Consider the following 21,171-nt stretch of genomic DNA (forward strand, 5'->3'; position numbering starts at 1 on the left):
ATTCCAGTGCCCACGTCTCAAGAAAATTCAGGGTGATATTCAATTTATTTCATTGTGCCTAAGAAAGAGGGATCCTTTCAGCCCATCCAGGATCTCAAAGGTGTTCAACCGTCATCTGTGGGTGACGAATTTTCGCATGGAGACCTTGTGCTCTGTGATAATGGCCATTCAGTCGGGAATTTCTGACCTCTTTGGACCTATCTGAAGCATATCTTCACATTCCCATTTGACTAGAGCATCAATGCTTTCTGCAGTTCCCAGTTCTGGGATGCCATTATCAGTTTTGGGCACTAGCTTTTGGTCTGGCCACCGCTCCCAAGACCTTTTCCAAGGTAATGGTGGTAGTTGCAGCAGAATTGAGAGAGGATGGGATCCTAGAACACCCATATTTGGACACCTGGCTGATTCGAGCCAAGTTGCTGGAAGTGACTCGCAAGGTGATCTCCCTGTTGCAGGAGCTTCGCTGGGTGGTGAACCTGGCCAAGAGCAGTCTTCAGCCTGCTCAGTCCTTGGAATATCTTGGGGTTTGGTTCAACATGAAGCAGGGCAAGGTTTTCCTGCTGGGAGCTTGTATTCAGAAGTTGATGGAACAGCTACATCTATTGATGAACCCTCTGTGCCTGACCATATGGTCCTACCTGCAGGAACTTGGTTTAATGGTGGCAACCCTAGAAGTACCATGGGCACGAGTGCATATCCGACCTCTTCAGCGTTTCCTGTTCTCTCTGTGGAACCTGCAGTCTCTGGACTATTCGATTCAGCTTCACCTGCTGATGGAGGTTTCCCCCCCGACTGCAGTGGTGGCTAGAGCCGGATCATCTAAGAAAGGGAATTTCCCTAGCACCACTGGACTGGCTAGTACTGATGACAGATGTGAGCCTTCATGGGTGGGGTGCTCACTGTCAGGAGCTGACAGCGCAAGGGAGCTAGGATGCAGAAGAGTCTCTCTGGAACATCAATTGTTTGGAAGCCAAGGCAGTCCGGATGGCATGTTTGCAGTTCGGCAACAGGCTGCAGGGTCAAGCGATCTGGACACTGTTAGACAACGCAATGACTGAGGCTTACATAAATCAGTAGGGAGGAACCAAGAGCCAACAAGTGTCACAGGAGATAGATAAACTTATGGAATGGGACAAACTACATCTTCAGATGATGTTAGCCTCACATATAGCAAGAAAAGACAATGTAAGAAAATACTTTCTCAGCAGGGAAAGTATGGACCCAGGACAATGGACACTATCCAATGAGGCATTTCAGCTGATTCTGGATCACTGGGGTCTCCCGTTTCTAGACCTGCTGGCAACTTCTCGCAGTGCAAAAGTTCCATGATTCTTCAGTCGCAGGAGAGATCCAAAGTCATTGGGGATCAATGCATTGATGCAGGAGTAGCCAGAAGACAAGTTACTGTGCGCCTTTCCTCCATGACCAATGTTGGGCAGATTAGTCCGAAGGATCGAGAGCCATGGAGGGATGGTGCTCTTTTTTGCTCCAGACTGGCTTAGGAAATCATGGTATGATCTACTGTGGCTCCTGGCAGAATCGCCCCTTTGGCTTCCAATGATCTGTTACGGCAATGTCCTATTCTTCACGAAGATCTGCCTCGATTTTGTCTTACGGCGTGGCCCTTGAAAGGGCTCGCTTGCTGAAATGTGGATACTCTGCGGCAATGATTTCTTCCTTGCTAAGAACTAGAAAGTTCTCTTCTTCCTTGGCCTATGTGCAGGTTTGGCGAGTGTTTGAGGCCTGGTGCGAGGATCGAGGTACTCTTCCTTGTTCAGTCAAGATCCCGCTCATTTTGGAATTCTTGCAGGATGGCTTGAATAAAGGTTTGGCCCTTAATTCCTTAAAGGTACAAGTAGTGGCTTTTGCCTGTTTCAGAGGTCAGGTGAATGGTGGATCCTTGTTGGCTCATCCTGACATGGCTCGTTTCCTGAAAGGAGGAAACATCTCCATCCTCCTTTGCGGTTTCCGGTGCCCTTATGAAGTCTTAATTTGGATTTCTTAGCAGGCCCTCCATTTAGATCAATCTGTAGCCTTACCTTGCGGTTGCTGACCTTGAAAACTGTTTCTTATGGCAATTTATTCTGCGCGTAGGGTTTCCAGTCTGCAGGCATTGTCTTGCTGGGAGACATCCCTCCAGGTGACTCCAGGGGCAGTACAGCTGCATACTGTCCCTTCTTTTCTAGCAAAGATAGTCACTGACTTTCATTTGAATCAGTCCATCTCCCTGCCATCTCTGGACAGAGATAGAGATATAGAGGAGTATTGTCTGTTGCGACCCTTTGAGGTCAAGAGACATATTGTCCAGTATCTGGAGGTTACTGAGCTTTTACAGAAGATGGATTGCCTGTTTGTCCTTCTCGGCAGTACTAAGCAGGGAGAACCGGCCTTGTGGGCTACCATAGCTTGCTGGAATTAAGGAGGTAGTCATGGCTGCATACATTGATGCTGGGAAGCCATTACTAGTCAGGTCAGGGTTCATTCCACTAGGGCTCAGGCAGTGTCATGGGCGGAAGTGAAATTGTTGTCTCCTGTCAACATTTGCTAAGCTGCAACGTGGTCCTCGTTACACACTTTTTCCAGGTATTATCGTCTGGATGTGCAAGCCCGAGTGGATGCGGCCTTTGCATGTGCAGTTTTGAGTGGACCACAGGCAGCCTCCCGCCCTATTTGGGAGAAGCTTGGTTAAATCTCACTTGTTCTGGTTTCATCTGACTGGACGCTAAGAAATGAGAAATTACTACTTACCTGATAATTTCCTTTTCTTTAGAAAGGTCAGATGAATCCAACTTCCTTTCCTTGGCTGCTGAATGGTTGTATAATGGTCCTCCTTGGCTACGTGTTACAGGGATTACTGGTAAGTGTTAGTCTAGTCCCTAGACTAGCATTAATACATTCTTGTCTGAGCTCAGTGTTGCCTGTTGTCTGAATATTGAAATGGTTATCTGTTTAATCAGGTTTTGTTAGGCTGTCCACAGGTGCTTTTGAAGAGAATACTGGCAGGCTGATGTCACTGCAGGGGTGTGTGTGTGTGTGTGTGTGTGTGTGTGTATATATATGTATATATATATATATATATATATATAGTGTGATGTCAGTTTGCTCCCTCTCCATCTGCTGGTAGAAGTGCATAACCCACTTGTTCTGGATTCATCTGACTGTCCTAAAGAAAACTAAATTATCAGGTAAGTAGTAATTTCTCATTAGATGCCCAGTCCGCAAGTCTTGCAAAGAGCTCTCGCAATTCCTCACAATCAGCTTTTGATCTATTTGTCATCTGAAAATTTGATCAACTCATCACTTCTTTTTCCAGATCACTGGTGCGAGTATCAGATCACTGGGGCATGCCACTATTTACCTTTTTCCATTGAAAGAACTAACTATTCAATCCTCTCTTTTATCCTTTGTTTTAGCCAGTTACAATTCCACAATAGGACATTTAATTCTACCCATGCCTCTTTAATTTCCTTATGGCTGTCTCATGAGGGACTTTGTCAATCGCCTTCTGAAAATCAAGATATTCTATATCAGTTGGCTTACCTTTATTCACATGTTTATTAACCCCTTCAAATAAATCTAACAGATTTGTAAAACCAGGCTTCTTCTCCCCCTTGGCTCTGCCCCATTGATTTTTATCTATCTAGATGGCCAGTAACTTTGTTTTTCAGAATAGCGTCTATCAATTTGTCCTGTACCGGCATTAAGTTCACCGGTCTGTAGTTTCTCAGATCACCCCTGGGATCCTTTTTAAAAATAGGTGTTAGAAACATAGCTAATCTGTTGAGAAGTTAGAGACTACTATTAGTTAAGTCTACATTTTAATTTTTTAGTTCTTTCAGAATTATAGGACGTATACCATCCACTTCTAGTGAGGTGTTATTCTTTCTCTATTTGCTCTATTCCATCTTCCTGATTCATCAGGATTTGCTTCAGTAACGCTGAAACCTCACCCTCAAATAATTTTTCCAGCGTAGGTACCTCTCCAATGCCTTCCTGAAGCAAGTAATCTTTTTAGCTTTCTGCTATGGCTTTGTCTTTCCTAAGTTCCCCTTTTACCCCTAAGTCATTTAACAGTCCATTCAACTCTCTCACAGGCTTCTTGTTTCAGTATACTTGGAAAAAAAATTTAATTTGCAGTTTTTGCCTCTCTAGCAATCTTCTTTTCAAATTCTGTTTTGGCCTGTTCCCTTTTTTGAAAAATATCTTTTTGGCTTTGATAGCCCCTCTCACCTTATGTTGTGAGGCTGTGACAGCAACATTATTATCCTATGCCTCTAACATTGCTATCAGAGCACCTCTAGAAACAGCCTGGAGCAGGTGAGTAGGTGGGTAGGGTTGGGGGGACAAGAGGGAGTTTGGTGATTTCTCTGAAAGTACCAGAAGGAGGGGAGGCGACCACCCTCAAGGTGCTGCAGCTGCTTCCTTTTTGTAATATTTGGTGGTTGGGAGGGTGGTGGGGATTGGGCGTTGGTCTGCACTTATCTGAAAGTGTTTTGTGCGGTGGAAGGTTTGCGGCATTGGGCCTGCAGGCCCACAAACTTTTTTTTTTTTTCCCTTGGCCCTTAACCATCCACATAATGTGAGTATCACCAGTTAAGCTGAAGTTATCTGGGTACATGTCCAGAGACAGCTGAATGACATATTTGGCTAACTCTGAATATCAGAGTTAGCCGGATAAGTTATCTAACTAAGATAACATCTCTCTGGAGCACCCCCAGAACATCTTCAATTTAAGTAGATAAATTTTAACTGATTAATGACTTAGCCGGATAAAATGTATCCAGTTAAAGGGGCCAGATATTTAAAACTTGGGGTTTGTCAGCTAACTAAAAAGTTAATCTCCCTTTTCTTTAGGTGCCTAAGAATTCTGCACTGGGATTTATATTATACAGTATGCTGCTCTGTATTACACTATATATGACACAGGATTTGTATGATACTATGTACTACATTGGGTTTATATTATATGCAACTTCATAGCTGTATATACTGTATAGAGTTTATATTACAATAAATGCTGTATTAAGTTTATAGTTGTGTGTAGAATATAGGTTATACCATATATTGTTCTCAGTTTATATTATTCTGTATTTTCCTAAGGGGTATAGCTGTATACACTATACAGAGTTTATATCACATTATATACTGCACTAAGTTTGAATGATGTATTTAATAAGTGCATTTTACACTATATACTGCTAATGCAACACTGTCCATGTGTGTTCCCTTATATGCAAATCAGGTGCAGTATGAGCTAAGTTTTGAAAGACAATATTTATGCATCTAAGTGAGAATTCCTACCAGTTTATGCTCATAAAAAATGAGCTGGTTTTCAATTGATACTAATGGGGCAATTTTTAATCCCCATGGAGGGTTTCCCATTGAAAATTTGGGGCCAGGCAGTGCAAAGATACAAAAGTCAATGCTTTGCATGACACAGAGATTTCAAAATGACATCCCTGCGTGTGGTCAACTAGCTCCAACCTCGCCCTATTCCCATTTGGCAATGCTAAAAGCACCCACACTAGGAAACAGCTGTGCTTGTACCCACTGTAGGGGACAGTTTTGAGTTCCTGTTTTTACCTGGGTAACTGCTTAGTTACCCAGGTAAAATATTTTGAAATTTGTCTTCCCTATGCCTAAATGTCCATCCGGAAATTAGACTGGATCATGGAGTGTGATAGCTATATGTCTAAATGACTGCTTTGATAAATTATGGGCAGTTTAAATGTCTAAAATAGTCAAAATTAGCATAGTTGTGTCAAACCTACTTTCCTAAGTTAGGGATCTAATGAATGAGGTATACAGAAACTGGCTGATGAAGCTCCCTTAGACTCCTAACTTCAGACTTAGGTGCCAAAGGCTTGCCAAGATGTTAGCCAGACATGTGCATGTAAACAGCTGTGCTGAAAAGAAGAGAACTGGAACTTTAAGGACATTTCTGGTCTGCGGTACATGAGACGTGCTGGAGTAATTTATAATAAATATGTGCTCCTTTTAAGTCATGCTAAACTCTCTACCAAACAGTATGAAAGAAATGGTTGCCAATGGAGTCTAAATTCAGGTCAATCTCTCCTCCTAAGTAACTTAGCTCTGTGCTGAGTGACACCTTTATAGAAAGGTTTTGTACTCTCCCCTCTGTAACTTGGCATATTGCATGTTTGTCTGCATTATATTTAGCTCGCCTACAGATATGATTATTTGACTTTCATTCCATTTGCCTTTCCAGCCTGATGGACATAGAGCATTGATGTCCAGAAGCCCTGCTTTGCTTTCAGAATCCCCACCACATACCATCACCTCTAGCCCTATTCCGGTAAGCCCTTATCTTTAACTTCTACTGTCTGCCTTTCTTAGAACAGGTTTGCATTTTTCATGTTTACGCAAAATGTTCTTGTACTAATAGCTGGCATACAGTCGTAGGTGCCAAGGATGCTAACATAAGTGTACCCCACACACACACACACACACCTTCGTCGGTGGTCACCTTCCCAGCCTCAGGGAGCATTGTGGGTTACTGTCCCGAGGTTGGGAAATAAATCTCTGGGGCCGTGAGCTGGGGGGCAGGATAACCTGTAGTACCAGGCTGAGAACATGGCACACAAACAAACCACTCTCCAGACTCAAGTTGTGCTCCAAATAATAGATAGATGCTGAAGATTCTGCAGTGACAGTTCAGGAAGATGCAGAAATCAAACAGAATCACAGTTCCAGAAATCTCACTCTCCTCCTTAAAGCTCCTCTCTTTAAATAACAGTTCCTTCTTACAGCAACACAATAGTCCTGATTACTTTGTTTCTCTTCTCCCTAGTCTTTGCACCATGCACAAGCTAGCCTGGTACTCTCTTTAGTCTCTTTAGCAAAATAACAACTCACAAAGTATCCTGTTCAGCTCAAGGAAAAATCCCTCTGGGACAGCCTCAGGATCCTCCGAGCCCCAAAACAAGTTCCCTTTGGCACAGATGAGTTCCTGCTTTAGTTAAGTGCAGCTTTTATCTTTTCCTCTTTTAACTTCCAGGCTGTATTGCACGCTTTACTTCTCCTCCTCTGCTTTCCAGCCTCTGGGGATTTTTAGGGGAAAGTCCTTGCACTCCTGACTGCACCCCTCTGAAATCCTGGCTGAGGATCATAGCTCCATTCAACTCTTTTCTTGCCATCTGGAACAACCCCAGACTCTGCAGGGTCAGGGTTTTTATCACTTCAGTTCCATAACTCGGGGGATGTACTCCCTCAGGTTACACCTCCTGCCACACAGCTGACCCAGGGCTGCTTACAGATTGACCTCTTGTCCCATGTACATCCTGTGCACTTCCAGCAGATGATTACCCCACTATTCAAGGCTCCCATAAAGAGGAAACTTGCATTTTACCATTATATCTGTACAGCACTTTTAAGCTCAGTGCACATTCTGTGGAGTAGGTGCCACACAAATATTGTCACATTCATTGAAATGAACCCAAATAAAAATGTTTTATTTTGTATAATTATTACAAGTGTAAACAGAGACTCTCCCTGAGAGCAAAGAGGGAGCTTCACAGGCCAGCTCCTGTTTGATGCACTTCCTCAGAGGGTGTGATTAAAGACTACCTTCTCTAAGGACTTTTGCCAAGAGTACAAGATCACTTCTTAAAAACAGGACTGTCCTTCGTGAAGCAGGACACCTAGCCCCTCCCCTTCCATGACTTGTGGGGTGTCACGAGCCTGGGATAATGTTTGCTCTGTGAGCAGGATACATGTCTCTAGCCCTAATTCTGAGCCCGATGTAGTAAGATGTGATTAAAAAGTGTGCGCTGAAATTCAGCACCTTTTCTTTATGCACACGCTAAAACAAAACAGTGTTAACTTCCAGTGATTTGAGCTAATAGTTGCTAATGCATTGGAAGTTTAAGAAAAGCACAGAGAAATTCTTAGCATGCATAAAACATGATTCTCTGTTTTCTGTGGAGAGAACATGATTTGTGCATAAATCCTGTATACAAGATCCCCCAAACCACAAACTCCGGGTTCATCCCCAGAAATATTATTCCACCTCTGACCAGGAGTTAAGTTTCTAGTATTAAGCCTATGCACTTTTCTGCACTGGGGAGTGATAGCTAATGTCTTGATTAAAATGGGATTTACTTGGAGGAGCGCTAATTTGTTCACACATTTTTATGTGTGCAAAACTCCATGTTAAATCCAGAGTAAAGCTGATTGTGCAAAAATGTATGCACAGCTGAGCATACCTTATTACTTTAGAGCCGCTGGTAGTATACAGGCTATGACCCATAGCAGCATTTCCCAGCTAGTGTGCCATCAGACCTGATGAGGTGTATCATGGAAAAGTCACCACCGTCTGATGCTCAGGTCCAGCGTAGCACCTGGGCTCTATAGTCATCATCTTTCAGCAACAAGAGCACACATGGTGCTCTCTTTCCTAGTTACAGCTTGAGCCCCGGAGCGCAGGAATGAATAGGCATGTACATTCGTTGCTTATTTATTTATTTACAGGTTTTTTTTATATACCAGTATTCGTGGGTACATCATATCGGCTTACAGAGAACTTAACAGGAATTACAATGAACAAGGGAGGGGAGAACAGGGCTTCATTCGTTTGATTTGTTTTGGCAGTACACACACATATCTAACGAACAGATAGTGGATGCATAAAATGAATGGTATGCGCAATATCTATTGCCATCTACTTATGTGCACATAATTCGTTTTGTTCTCCCATTGTCTGTTCGGGAGATACGTGCATACCATTGAAGCGAATCAAATGAATGGAGCAACAAATGCACATCCCTAGGCATTAAAGGGCAGTATGCAGGTCAAGGACAACCATGGCTGCTTTGTGCAGCACACACATTGCACACAGCACCTCCTCCACTTCCCCTTCTTCAGCATCCTCCTTTGAGTCGTCCTAGCCTAAGTCTTGTCTGCAGGTTGAGTGAGATGGGGAGAGCATGCACTGAGCACTGGATGTGACTTGTTCTGAGTGTTGGGAGCAGCAGCAGTGGAGGAGTTCTGGCAGCCGCATGTAACAGCCAAAGGGGCTGATGCAGTACAGTGCACGCAGCCGAGTGCACTGTTTTACCATTGGTTGGACATGGGTTTTGGACGCGCTTCCACAACCCCTTATTCTGTAAGGGGATTAGTACATCCAAAACGTGTGTCCAACCCCCCCCCCCCCCCCCCCCCCCCGTGAAGCTAATAGCACTCATCACATGCAAAATAAAAAAAAATGCACGCCCAAAGCACACATTTTTACCCTCAGAAATTGTACAGAAAAGCAGAAAATACTGTTTTTCTGTACTTCCTCCGACTTAATATCATGGCAGTATTAATGAGCGTACATTTTCCTAACCTGTGGCTGTGCACAGGTTGGGAAAACGGATGCTCATAAAATTGAATATCCATTTTCCTAACCCACTGACAGTCACCTCTACTGGGCACCCACTGCCAAGGAGGCACTAGGGGCACACATTTGTCTAGCGCCTCCTTTTTTTAGCGCGACCCCTGATTTAAATATTCGATCGCGCGCCCAGGAAAGGTGGCTGGGTGCGCATTAGGAAACTGGGTGCTCAACACTGAGTGCCCGTTTTCCGCACAGATTTATTGCATCAGCCCCAAAGTAACTTGAGCCAGCCACTTGTCCGGCACCACACGGGGGTTTGCTTTCTTCTACATATAGAGGGATCTGGAGTCCTGAAGAGGGGAGTTTCTTAATGGTGAGGAATTGAAGAGATGGGATAGAGAGAGGAATCCATGAGTGGTGAGAAATTGAGGGTAGGGAAGGAGCAGGACTCCATGGGTAGTGAGGGAGAAGGAATCTACAGGGTTAGGAGCCAGGGCAGGTGGGGATGTGCACAAGTTAAAAGACAGATAAGATTGGGAACGTGTAGAGCAATAGAATGAGAGAGGAAGGGGACCCGAGATAAGACTCCTCTTTGAACAGCAGTAGAGCCAGATTATTGCTGAACCCCAAGGAAGTGTTAGTAAAAACTCTGCTGAAGCTGTGGATAACCAACAAATGCAACTTAGACTTCATTCTCCAGAGGTGCCAAGCAGAAGGGCAGGGGATGGTGGTGGGGTGGAGGAAGTCACAGCCAGCACCACCTTTTTCTGCAGCCGGGGCAGGATATACAGAATTACGCCCCCACCCCTTTCACTTACCTGTTATCTGCTCTGACACAGCACTTTCTCCTGTAGCAGCAAAGGCGTAGCTGTCATTCTAGTGGTGGCAACTTCAGCAAAGCACCTCTTCCTCTCCTGCCCAACATCACCCTCTTTCTCTTGTCCCACTCCATGCCCAGTAAACTTTCTCTTCCCCTCCCCTCCTTCCCCTTATCCCCCCTCTCGCCAACTCTACTCTGCCCTGCATCCTATTTCTCCCCCACACCTTGACCTGCATTCCCCCTACCACTTGCCCTAGATCTTCCTCTTTCTTCCCCCCACATCCACTACTTGTCTTGCATCCCCCTTTCACCCTCACCCACCCTCTGCCGAAGAGTGGGAGTCCCCTCTCCTCCACCATTCTGCCCAGCAGCAGCTGCCCCTTCTCTCTTTTTGCTCCCCACCCAATCTGCTGCACAGCATCAGTCCCTTCTTTTACTCTGTCCCCTCCCCTCTCCCTCTTTCTGTCTCTCCTCCCTCCTGTGCTCCTGGGCCTGCAGTGCTGTAGATCTTTCTGCAGCGGCAGCAGCAATAGCTGAAGAAACTTAAAATCAACTCAGGGCCAGTGAGCCATGAGGCAGCCCCTGCACAAGCTTATTCATTGCAGTATCCTGAAATCACGAGTGACTGTGGGGGGTCCCCCAGAACAAATCTGAGAAACACTTCCCTAGGTCCTTCAGCCCTGTGCATGCTCCTCGATTAATTTTCAGGCTCATAGGCTCCTCCTGAGTTTTTATAATTAAACTCAACTATCATCATGTCCCCACCAAAACCCTTCCCAGAACAATCCTGTAAAATCACATAACCGGACATCATACTTTTTAAATATTAAATTTTGTTTTGCAGAATCACAGATACTTCCACACACACTTCCCCTCTCACCTCTCTACATACACCCATGTACTCGCACCCCACTCACATTCCCCACCCACATACAAACCCCCCCACCCCACACACACACACACACACAAATCTCACACACAACACACACACACAGAGTTTCACAATGACACATCTGAGATTTATCATTTGTCACGAGTCTGTGGATGTCTGTATGTAGCCCACTCTTCCTTGCTTTTTTTTGAGTTTACCCCATACTTATTTTGTAGTAAGGGAACAAACGGGAATATTGCTTCAGTTCTGTTCTGGTCTAGAGGGGGGGGTGGGGGGTGTGGAGATCTTGGAATGGAACACTCGCCAACATTCTGCGGCATCTGACTGCCTCCCGTCAGTACCGCACTCCTCCCTCGCCAGCCCCACACACACACAAAGGCACCTTCCAAGCTCTTCCAGCCCCCCTTGTTCCCAGGGTTGTAAAAAGTGAAACATGGTGGCGTAAAAACCATCCCCAAGCACAGCCCTCTACTCAGTATGTAAATACGGGAACCCCGTCGCCCATTCCTGTAACTGCTGGAATGCATTTCCATAGCCGTGGCTCTGCATGCGTTCCCAGCTTGTTACTTCTGGATAGGATTTCTTTCTTTTTAATGCATTTTAAAATTTGGACGACACCGTTTTTTCGTAAATTTCCTCCCACTCAGAAGCAAGTTTTGTAAGATAAAATGATCTTGATAAATAACAAACTAGATTGGAAATGAGGTTCAAAAAGATGGGTTGGTTCCTTAAAAGTTTTGTTCATAAATATCTTTAAAAGCAAAGAACCTGTAGGCTTAAAGTGGGCACCTTTCTTTCTAATCCAGTACTGTTATAGTAAGATAATCTTTATCTGCAGTCTTTTATTCCTTTTGAATCTGATTATAACCAGCACCACCCGCTAAATATGTCTCTTATCATTTGCTTGATGATCACAGCCTCCTCATCACTCACTGAGAGCAGTGCCTGATCTCACAGAGTCTGAAAAGAGCTATGTGGTAAGCCAGCTATCTAAAAGCTGCTAAGTTTGTTATCTGCTAATGGTATCTTATAATAATGCTTTGGATTTTTAAATTTCTAGCTACGTTGTTAAATCAGGGAAGATTCACAGTCTGGTGGTTAAAGTCATGGACTGCGAGCCAGGAGAGCTCTGGAGAACCACGGTCCCAAAACGAATCCAGATCTCTGTCAACAGTTTATCCTTATTTCACCCGTAACTGGCAGCAGTGCACATTTTATTGTTCCACGGCCAAACTCTGGCTGTAGCCAAGCGATGCAGGCGACTCTGCTTCAAGTCCCCCCCCCCCCCCCCCTGCCTGTTGAGGCTGGCTGGCTGGGGTTTAGGTGTGCTGCAAAAGCAACCTGCCTTACCCCAGGGAGAGAGAGAGAAGGCAGTCGCCACCACTGCGATGGCCCCTGCCAGTCATAAAGAGTAATGTTGAGGGATCATCTCGGTGGAGCAGTCTCTCTCGTCTTCGTCGTGACAAGGGTTCCCAGTGCTAACTGAGCATGTCGTCTGGTCTGGAGGCTTGAAAAGGGAGAAAAATGAAGTGAACCCCCTTCGGCTTAAGGCTGTAGTTCTGTGCGGTATAGCGTGGAGGATCCAGGTTCACAATCACCATCTTTTGGGGCCGGTTGGGCTTAAGTGCACAATAAGAGGGTAGGGCGCTCAGGCATCGGGGGGAGAGGGGAAGTGACGGTGGTGTGGACGGTGGCACCTTCCAGAACTTCAAGTTAGAAATGATCCCCCTGGCGACGCCATCAAAGATGAAGGGTGAAAAAGAAAAATGATTTTAAGAGAAGTGAGGGAATTACCGTATTTCCACGCATATAACCCGCGGGTAATGTGCGTTTTTACCTACCCCGCATGCCCCCCGCGGGGTATAAACGTGGGCGGGTTATCCAGAAAAAATTTTACAACCAATAAAGTTTCCCGACTCTGAATAGGCTGCAGCTGAGAGGAGTCCGTCCTATCCCTGCGCCCGGCCGCTTCCTGATTGGTCGCGTGTTAAATCTAGGCCGCAGGCGGGTGGGCGCTTGTTCCAGGCGGCGGCGGCGGGGGCGGGTGGACGCGCGTTAGTTCGAGACGGCCGGCGGGTGGTCGCGTGTTAAATCTAGGCCGGGTCGCACAGGCGCGCATTCATTCACTGCCGGTGGGGGCAGCCCCCACCGGCAGTGAATGAATGCGCGCCGAAAGCAGCTTGTTCCAGGCGGCGGTGGCGGGTGGGCGCGCGTTAGTTCGAGGCGGGTGGTCGCGTGTTAAATCTAGGCCGGGTCGCTCAAGGCAATCTAGGCCGGGTCGCTCAAGGCAGTCACATGCCGTGACGTCACGGCATGTGACTGCCTTGAGCATCGAATCGCAGGGGTCGCATTCATTCACTGCCGGTGGGGGCTGGGGCAGCCCCCACCGGCAGTGAATGAATTCATTCATCCAGGCGGAGGAGCCGGCTGCTTTCAGCTGCCGCTTGCCGGCTGCTTTCGGCGCTCAAGGCAGTAGCGGCGAAAGCAGCCGGCTCCTCCGCCTGGATGAATGAATGCGACCCCTGCGATTCGATGCTCAAGGCAGTCACATGCCGTGACGTCACGGCATGTGACTGCCTTGAGCGACCCGGCCTAGATTGCCTTGAGCGACCCGGCCTAGATTTAACACGCGACCACCCGCCTCGAACTAACGCGCGTCCACCCGCCACCGCCGCCTGGAACAAGCTGCTTTCGGCGCGCATTCATTCACTGCCGGTGGGGGCTGCCCCCACCGGCAGTGAATGAATGCGCGCCTGTGCGACCCGGCCTAGATTTAACACGCGACCACCCGCCGGCCGTCTCGAACTAACGCGCGTCCACCCGCCCCCGCCGCCGCCGCCTGGAACAAGCGCCCACCCGCCCGCGGCCTAGATTTAACACGCGACCACCCGGCTCCCGCCGCCCGCCTGGACCCACGCGGCCCTCCGACAGGTATTTAAAATTTTATTTTTTTTTTGAATTGCGGGTTATATGAGGAGGCGGGGTATATTAAAACTTTTTTTCATAAATCTTGAAAACCTGCGGGTTATGTGTGTGGGCGGGTTATATACGTGGGCGGGTTATTGTCGTGGAAATACGGTACATTGTTCCTTCAGCTAGCTTTCTCTAAAAATACCAAACTTGGTAGCCAGGCTTGTTCCTGGAGTATTAGTGTACAGGGTATTGGCATCCAAATAACTGTTTGATGGTTCTAGAAAATGTATATTTATAGTACAGCAGTAATAGAAACAGAGAAAGTTGAGGCTGGATATATAACTTAAGAGGTCGGGCTATACCTCTGCCTCCAGGCAGGACCCACTGCATTTAAGTTGCGTCTGATGTATATTTATGTAACCAGTTCATAAAAACCTTCCATGATGGAGGTTGACCAACTGCCTTGCTCCAGTGTTCAGTGCCCATACAGTTAGAAAGTTCTTCCTAATGTCCATCCTGAATCTCCACTGCTGTAGTTTAAGCCCATTTTCTTTTGTCTTATCCCTAACAGAGGTGGAAAACTACCGATCGCTGTTCTCTGTATGAACCACGTACAGACACCATGCATTTTGAATATTGCTGTGAAGTCGCCCTTCAACCTTCTCTTTTCCCAACTAAATAAACCCAGATCCTTCTGCCTGCTCTCATAAGTCATTATCTAGATCTCTTATCAGTGTCACTGTTTTCCTTTGGACTGTCTTCATTTTCTCCATAATCTCCTTGACGTGTGGTACCTATGACTAGAACTATATGCCAACAGTGACCTTACCAGTGTTGAATAAAATGTTAACACATCCCAGGATGGAACAGTACAGCAAAATTAATTCACATTCCATTTGTATTCTGCTGTAACTTATATTTAACCTGAAGCTCTGGGACCATAGTGCTTCTCTCTTGCTTAAAATATTTACCCAAGTGCATAATAGGGGCTGGTAGTAGAATTTAAGTGAAATTCCATTCACACTGCAAGGGATTTTTCTGGAAACATTTTCACTTGGCTGGATAACCCCAAGGTTTGAATATCTGTCCCCTTTAACCAGAAAAATGTTATCTGGATAAATAAGGAGGCATTCTGAGGGCTTTCCAGGCTGGAATTCACTTAGCTGAATAAATTATCCAGCTAACTCCAATTATACATAGGCCAAAAACAGTTTTGAGCACCTTAGCCTATAAATATTATTCCAGCTTCCCTATGTTTTCAGCACAGGGTGGTTTAATGATTGAGAGATTTTTAATTTCATTTTATTGCTGTTATTTTGTTAAATTCTGTAGATTTTCATTATTTGTCATTGGAGACTAAAATAGTGTATATACATGTGTATGTACATTGTGCCCTGCTGAGATTTGTGGATCAGCAGGCTATAACTTTTTTCAAATAAAATAAATATTTCAGTGAATGCTATCTGCTTTTATTATGCAGTGAGTTCTGTATAGCTCATGTTTCTATAAATGTTGCTTTACTAGAGCTACAGTGTTTAAAAGTGGTTTACTAATTGCAGCCCTTTTAACTGCATTTTTGATGTCCTTGTACTAAATACGTAATTTTTTCCTATCTTGCCTGTTTTTCCATGCTTGCCTCTGGAATCCTCCTGTGCTTCCTGGACCTTACTTGGATCTCTGCCTCTCTTACTTGCTGGACTTGTATGATGCCTCTGGAATGCCCCATCTCCTCTTGTCTCTTTCTTGTTGACTGTCCTGTGGTGTTTCTGTGGATGGCAGGAAACAGTCTGCAATGAGATCATTAACATTGCAGAAAAATCTGTCCATTACTGCAGTGCTATCTCTGTCCCTTTTGACCCTCAACATAAGATATCCTCCTATCACAATAAACCATGTTTAATCATTTCCCAGCAACCCCAAGCCCAGCAGGGAAGTGCCAGCCAGAGTGGGAGACAAACACCACCAGATAGGTAAGTGATTTGGTTACTTGCATGGTATTTTAGTCCAAAACATGTATTTTATTTCTTTATTTAAAAAAAAGAAAAGAAAACCCTTTCACAGTACATCATTTTATGTGACTTTCTCAACCAACGGAGCCTCAGCAACTTTCCAGAATTGCTCATATAGTAATGGCTTGATACCTAATTCCAGCTAGGGGCCATTAACATGTAGGAAAAGAAACGGTCATAAGCAATTGAATCCTACTAATTATTCTCACTGTCATACAACAGTAAGCACCATCTCCAGTAAAGAATACCATATAAAATTATAATTCCATGTACGTACCCGGATCAGTCCAGACAGTGGATTGAGCCTCCTGTCCAGCAGATGGAGCCAGAGAAAAACTGAAAGGGCATACCATATAAGGACAGCGCTCACCCTGCACCCCCCAGTATTTCTCTGGTTCCAGCAGATGCAGATGGATGAACCTGCGGTTCCCTCTTCATAGTGATATTTCTTTTTCTTCTTGCGAAGTCTTCTGTTTTCTCTTCACTGGGTCAAGCAAGTATTTCTAAAACAAACAAAAAAAAAAAAAATACAGGAACAGTGAATTTTCTTTTCTCTGGAGACAGTTCTGTCTCCAGGCTCTTGTAGAGACCTAGGGTTTTTTTCCCCCCCTTGAGTAATTCAGCCTAGGTCTCTTTCCCGGTAGTCTTAATTCCCTGCCTAGGGGTGATACTGGTGGTCCAGTCACTCCCCCTCTTTTGCACTGGTAACCCTGAGATGTGATTATTCCTCGGGTCCTTTGCAGAGATGTTTTAATTCCTCTGCTGTGGCACAAACCCTTCAGCCTCTTTAGCTGTTTCTCAAAAAAAAAAAAAAAAAAAAGGAGAGAGACAGCAGCATTTTTTACTTTCAATGTAAAAGTTGGAATAAGGCTGTTCTTCACAGCTCCGGGCTGTCTGGCAGGGAAAGCTGCGACTCGAGGCCGTTCAGTCGGCTTCCCCACTTTGCAGCAATCAGGCTCGGCTGTTTCACACACAGTTGACTTCCCAATTCCGAAGTCAGCGTTTTGTCTTGCCTGCGGGGAGCCTGCCTCGCGGCTCTCTCGCGACAGGCTCTGCTTGCCCAGAGGGGAGAGGAACCCTCCATGGCTCCTTTGAAGTCGACAACCCGAGGTCAAGTCGGCAAGCATGTGTCCAGGCCATCCTCCACACAAAAAAACCACAGGAGCGGCAGCCATTTTGTGCCCGGACCTCGCAGCAGACTCTGCTCCTCAGGGGGGGAGGGGAGCCGGATTTTTGTCGTTTACCGCCTGAATTAAGCCCTATGAGATCTCCTGATGCTGATTCTGACCCTCCCCGAGGGGCCCTCCCCCCCAAGGGTCTAGCAGAGCACATACTCCTTTTTCACCAGAATTTGTGCTCCTTTTACATAAGTCTTTTTTAGCAAGCTTGGAGGTGCAGGAGGATCCCTCTCCGGGCCCTCCACCGTCAAAAATCCCTACCTGACCCTCCTCCTCCTCCTCCCACTCCGCTGCCCGATCCAGATGCCGATCCGGATCTTTCTCTCGATAATCCCCCCATGGAGGAAGATGACTCATGGGTTTTGAGGTTGTTTAAGCGGGAGGAGCTAGACCCGCTTATTCCTTTTATTCTGAATGAACTTGGAATTGATGTGCCCGCAGAAGAGCCCGCCTCTGCCTCTTCCTCCCGTACCGTTGACCTGGTCCTGGCAGGTCTGATGGCTCCTTCCCGTACTTTTCCCTTCCATCCTATGCTTATGCAGCTTCTGCTCAGGGAATGGGAGACTCCAGAGTCTGGTCTCCGCGTGGGCAGGGCAATGGATAAGTTATATCCCCTCCCGGACACAGCTCTTGAGATGCTCAAAGTCCCCAAGGTTGATGCCTCAGTGTCGGCTGTCAACAAACACACCACCATCCCGGTTGTAGGGACCACAGCCTTTAAGGATCTTCAAGATCGTAAGATGGAAGTACATCTCAAAAGGATCTTTGAGGTGCTGGCTTTAGGTGTCCGGGCGACAGCTTGTAGCAGTCTCATGCAGCGGGCAAGCCTCAGGTGGGTTCAACAACTACTCAGCACCCAGGACCTCCCGTCTGCAGAGGCCGAACAAGTGGAGCGGCTCAAAGGTGCGATTGCATATGGAACTGATGCCCTTTATGATATCCTCTGGGTGCAGGCCAGGGCTATAGTCTCAGCGGTCTCCGCCAGACGGCTCCTCTGGCTGTGTAACTGGGCAGCGGACTCCTCTTCCAAGTCTGTTAGGCACTCTCCAAGGGTAAGTTGCTTTTTGCGGAGGACCTGGAACAGCTTATTAAATCCTTAGGTGATAACAAGGTTCATAAGCTGCCTGAGGACCGCCCTAAACAGTCAAAATCCTTTTTTCCTTCGCGCTTTCGATTCCAGGGTCAGTGCAGGTACAACAGAACGAGGGGGTCCTCTCAGCGACCTGCCTCTTCCAGATCTCAGGCATGGTCTCATTCCTTTCGAGGACGTTGACCATTCCGGGATGGCAATCCCCATGGATCAGCCGCCAAGTCCTTGCAATGAGATGATGCAGGCCCATTCCTTCGCTCTTGCCTTAGGTGGACGTCTGTTCCTTTCTTTGGGGGAATGGGCCAAAATCACCACGGATCAGTGGGTCCTCAACGTGATCGACAAAGGTTATGCGTTAGAATTTGCTCGGGATCTTCCCGACAGCGACCTGATCTCTCCATGCGGCAGTCAAAAACGGCCAGCGGTGTGCCAGAAACTCGATAGGTTTCTGGAACTTGGGGCCATAGTCCCTGTTCTTCCAGAGGAACAGGAATCCGGCCAGTATTCCATCTACTTCATCATCCCCAAAAAGGACAGTTCCTTCCGACCGATTCTGGACCTCAAGAGAGTCAACTGGGCGCTCAAGGTTCCCCATTTTCGGATGGGGCAATCATTGCGGCGGTTCGTTCCGGCGAGTTCCTGGCTTCGCTCGACCTCACAGAAGCTTACTTTCACATCCCAATTCGCAAGGAACACCAGAAGTATCTTTGCTTCAACATACTGGGTTGGCATTTTCAGTTCCAAGCTCTTCCATTCGGGCTCACCTCTGCCCCTCGCACGTTCACCAAGGTGATAGTGGTGGTGGCAACCTTTTTCCAGGGGGAGGGGGTCTTGGTCCATCCCTACCTGGACGATTGGCTCATCTGGGCGAAGTCAAAGCAGCTCTGTGTGATGGTGATTACTAGTCTGTGTCCAAGTACAAAGCAAAGAATTAGCCTGGAGAAAATATTTTTAGTCTGGCAGCACACATTCAAATAGGACCCATCAATAAATGTGTCAACCTACCCTTCTCAGACACACAGACAGGTGACAAAACATGCCAAACTTACCAGAGTTGGCATAAAGGACGTGCCAGGGATAGATGTCCTCAGTACTGGTCCTGGAGTACCAGCTGCAGCAACACTAGTTTGCAATGACTGAGGGTTGCTCTGGTTGCCATTTCTCTTTCTGAAATGAGCACAAGCTTGTGATGCCTGCACATTTGTTGTGTCCAGCCACATAATCTATATTTAAACAACCCATGTCGGTATGTGTTGCCTAGGCACAGAAGTCAAACATCTTGTGATCTTTTGTGATCATAAGCAGCAGCCTTTAGAGAAGAGGCAAGAAGAGTGAGTAGCAAGTCATTCTTCAGCCTCCAGATGTGTTAATTTCTTTGTACCATATATACTGTGTTGGCCAACATGTTTCATGTATGCTGTAACCGCCAGCACATCTCTGAGGGAGCTCAGAGATGTGCTGGCGGTTCCGCTGTGCGACCTGTTCAATAGATCCCTAGAAACGGGAGTGGTGCTGAGTGATTGGAGAAGAGCGGTGGTGGTCCCGCTTCACAAGAGTGGGAACAGAGAGGAGGCTGGTAACTACAGACCGGTTAGCCTCACTTCGGTGGTGGGAAAAGTAATGGAGTCACTGTTGAAAGAGAGAATAGTGAACTATCTACAGTCCAGAGAATTGATGGACCAGAGGCAGCATGGATTCACCAGAGGAAGGTCCTGTCAGACAAATCTGATTGACTTTTTTGACTGGGTAACCAAGGAATTGGATCAAGGAAGAGCGCTCGATGTCATCTACTTGGATTTCAGCAAAGGCTTTTGATACGGTTCCACACAGGAGACTGGTGAACAAAACGAGAAGCTTAGGAGTGAGTGCCGAGGTGGTGACCTGGATTGAAAACTGGTTGACGGACAGAAGACAATGTGTGATGGTAAATGGAACTTTCTCCGAAGAGAGAGCGGTTTTAAATGGTGTACCACAAGGATCGGTGTTGGGACCAGTCCTGTTTAATATCTTTGTGAGTGACATTGCAGACGGGATAGAAGGTAAGGTTTGTCTTTTTGCGGATGACACTAAGATCTGCAACAGAGTGGACACGCCGGAAGGAGTGGAGAGAATGAGACTGTATTTAAAGAAACTGGAAGAGTGGTCGAAGATATGGCAGCTGAGATTCAATGCCAAGAAGTGCAAAGTCATGCATATGGGGAGTGGAAATCTGAATGAACTGTATTTGATGGGGGGGGGGGGGAAGGCTGATGTGCACGGAGCAGGAGAGAGACCTTGGGGTGATGGTGTCTAATGATATGAAGTCTGCGAAACAATGCGACAAGGCGATAGCAAAAGCCAGAAGAATGATGGGATGCATAGAGAGAGGAATATCGAGTAAGAAAAGGGAAGTGATTATCCCCTTGTACAGGTCCTTGGTGAGGCCTCACCTGGAGTACTGTGTTCAGTTCTGGAGACCGTATCTACAAAGAGACAAGGACAAGATGGAAGCGGTACAGAGAAGGGCGACCAGGAAGGTGGAGGGTCTTCATCGGATGACATACGAGGAGAGATTGAAGAATCTAAATATGTACTCCCTGGAGGAAAGGAGGAGCAGGGGTGATATGATTCAGACTTTCAGATACTTGAAAAACTTTAATGATCCAAAGACAACGACAAACCTTTTCCGTCAGAAAAAAATCAGCAGAACCAGAGGTCATGAGCTGAGGCTCCAGGGAGGAAGACTAAGAACCAATGTCAGGAAGTATTTCTTCACGGAAAGGGTGGTGGATGCCTGGAATGCCCTTCCGGAGGAAGTGGTGGTCTAAAACTGTGAACGACTTCAAAGGGGCGTGGGATAAACACTGTGGATCCATCAGGTCTAGAGGGCGTGAATAAAGTGGAGGCAGCAAAACACTGCACGGAGCGGCAGTAGTCACAGAGGCATTCAAAC

The 21,171-nt window shown here is 46.4% G+C and overlaps 1 protein-coding gene across 13 annotated transcripts in view; it reads left to right on the top strand.

The window, feature by feature from the left end:
* SORBS1 (sorbin and SH3 domain containing 1) overlaps positions 1-21,171 on the top strand; it is a 376,150-nt gene that overhangs the window by 337,523 nt on the left and 17,456 nt on the right. For 10 of the 13 annotated variants that reach the window (XR_003857785.1, XR_003857786.1, XR_003857788.1 and 7 more), the window contains 2 exons: positions 6,230-6,316; positions 15,874-15,927. Coding sequence is in view for 3 of the 13 variants with exons in the window: in XM_029609160.1 (XP_029465020.1) it covers positions 6,230-6,316; positions 11,967-12,026; positions 14,534-14,644 (258 nt within the window). In the remaining 10 variants the exon portion in view is untranslated. Of the gene's footprint in view, positions 1-6,229; positions 6,317-11,966; positions 12,027-14,533; positions 15,420-15,873; positions 15,933-21,171 lie in introns of those variants that run through there. The other 3 variants (XM_029609160.1, XM_029609158.1, XM_029609159.1) reach the window with 3 other exon arrangements.

This window comes from Rhinatrema bivittatum, chromosome 7, assembly GCF_901001135.1.
Source record: "Rhinatrema bivittatum chromosome 7, aRhiBiv1.1, whole genome shotgun sequence".
NCBI classification, from domain to species: Eukaryota; Metazoa; Chordata; class Amphibia; order Gymnophiona; family Rhinatrematidae; genus Rhinatrema; species Rhinatrema bivittatum.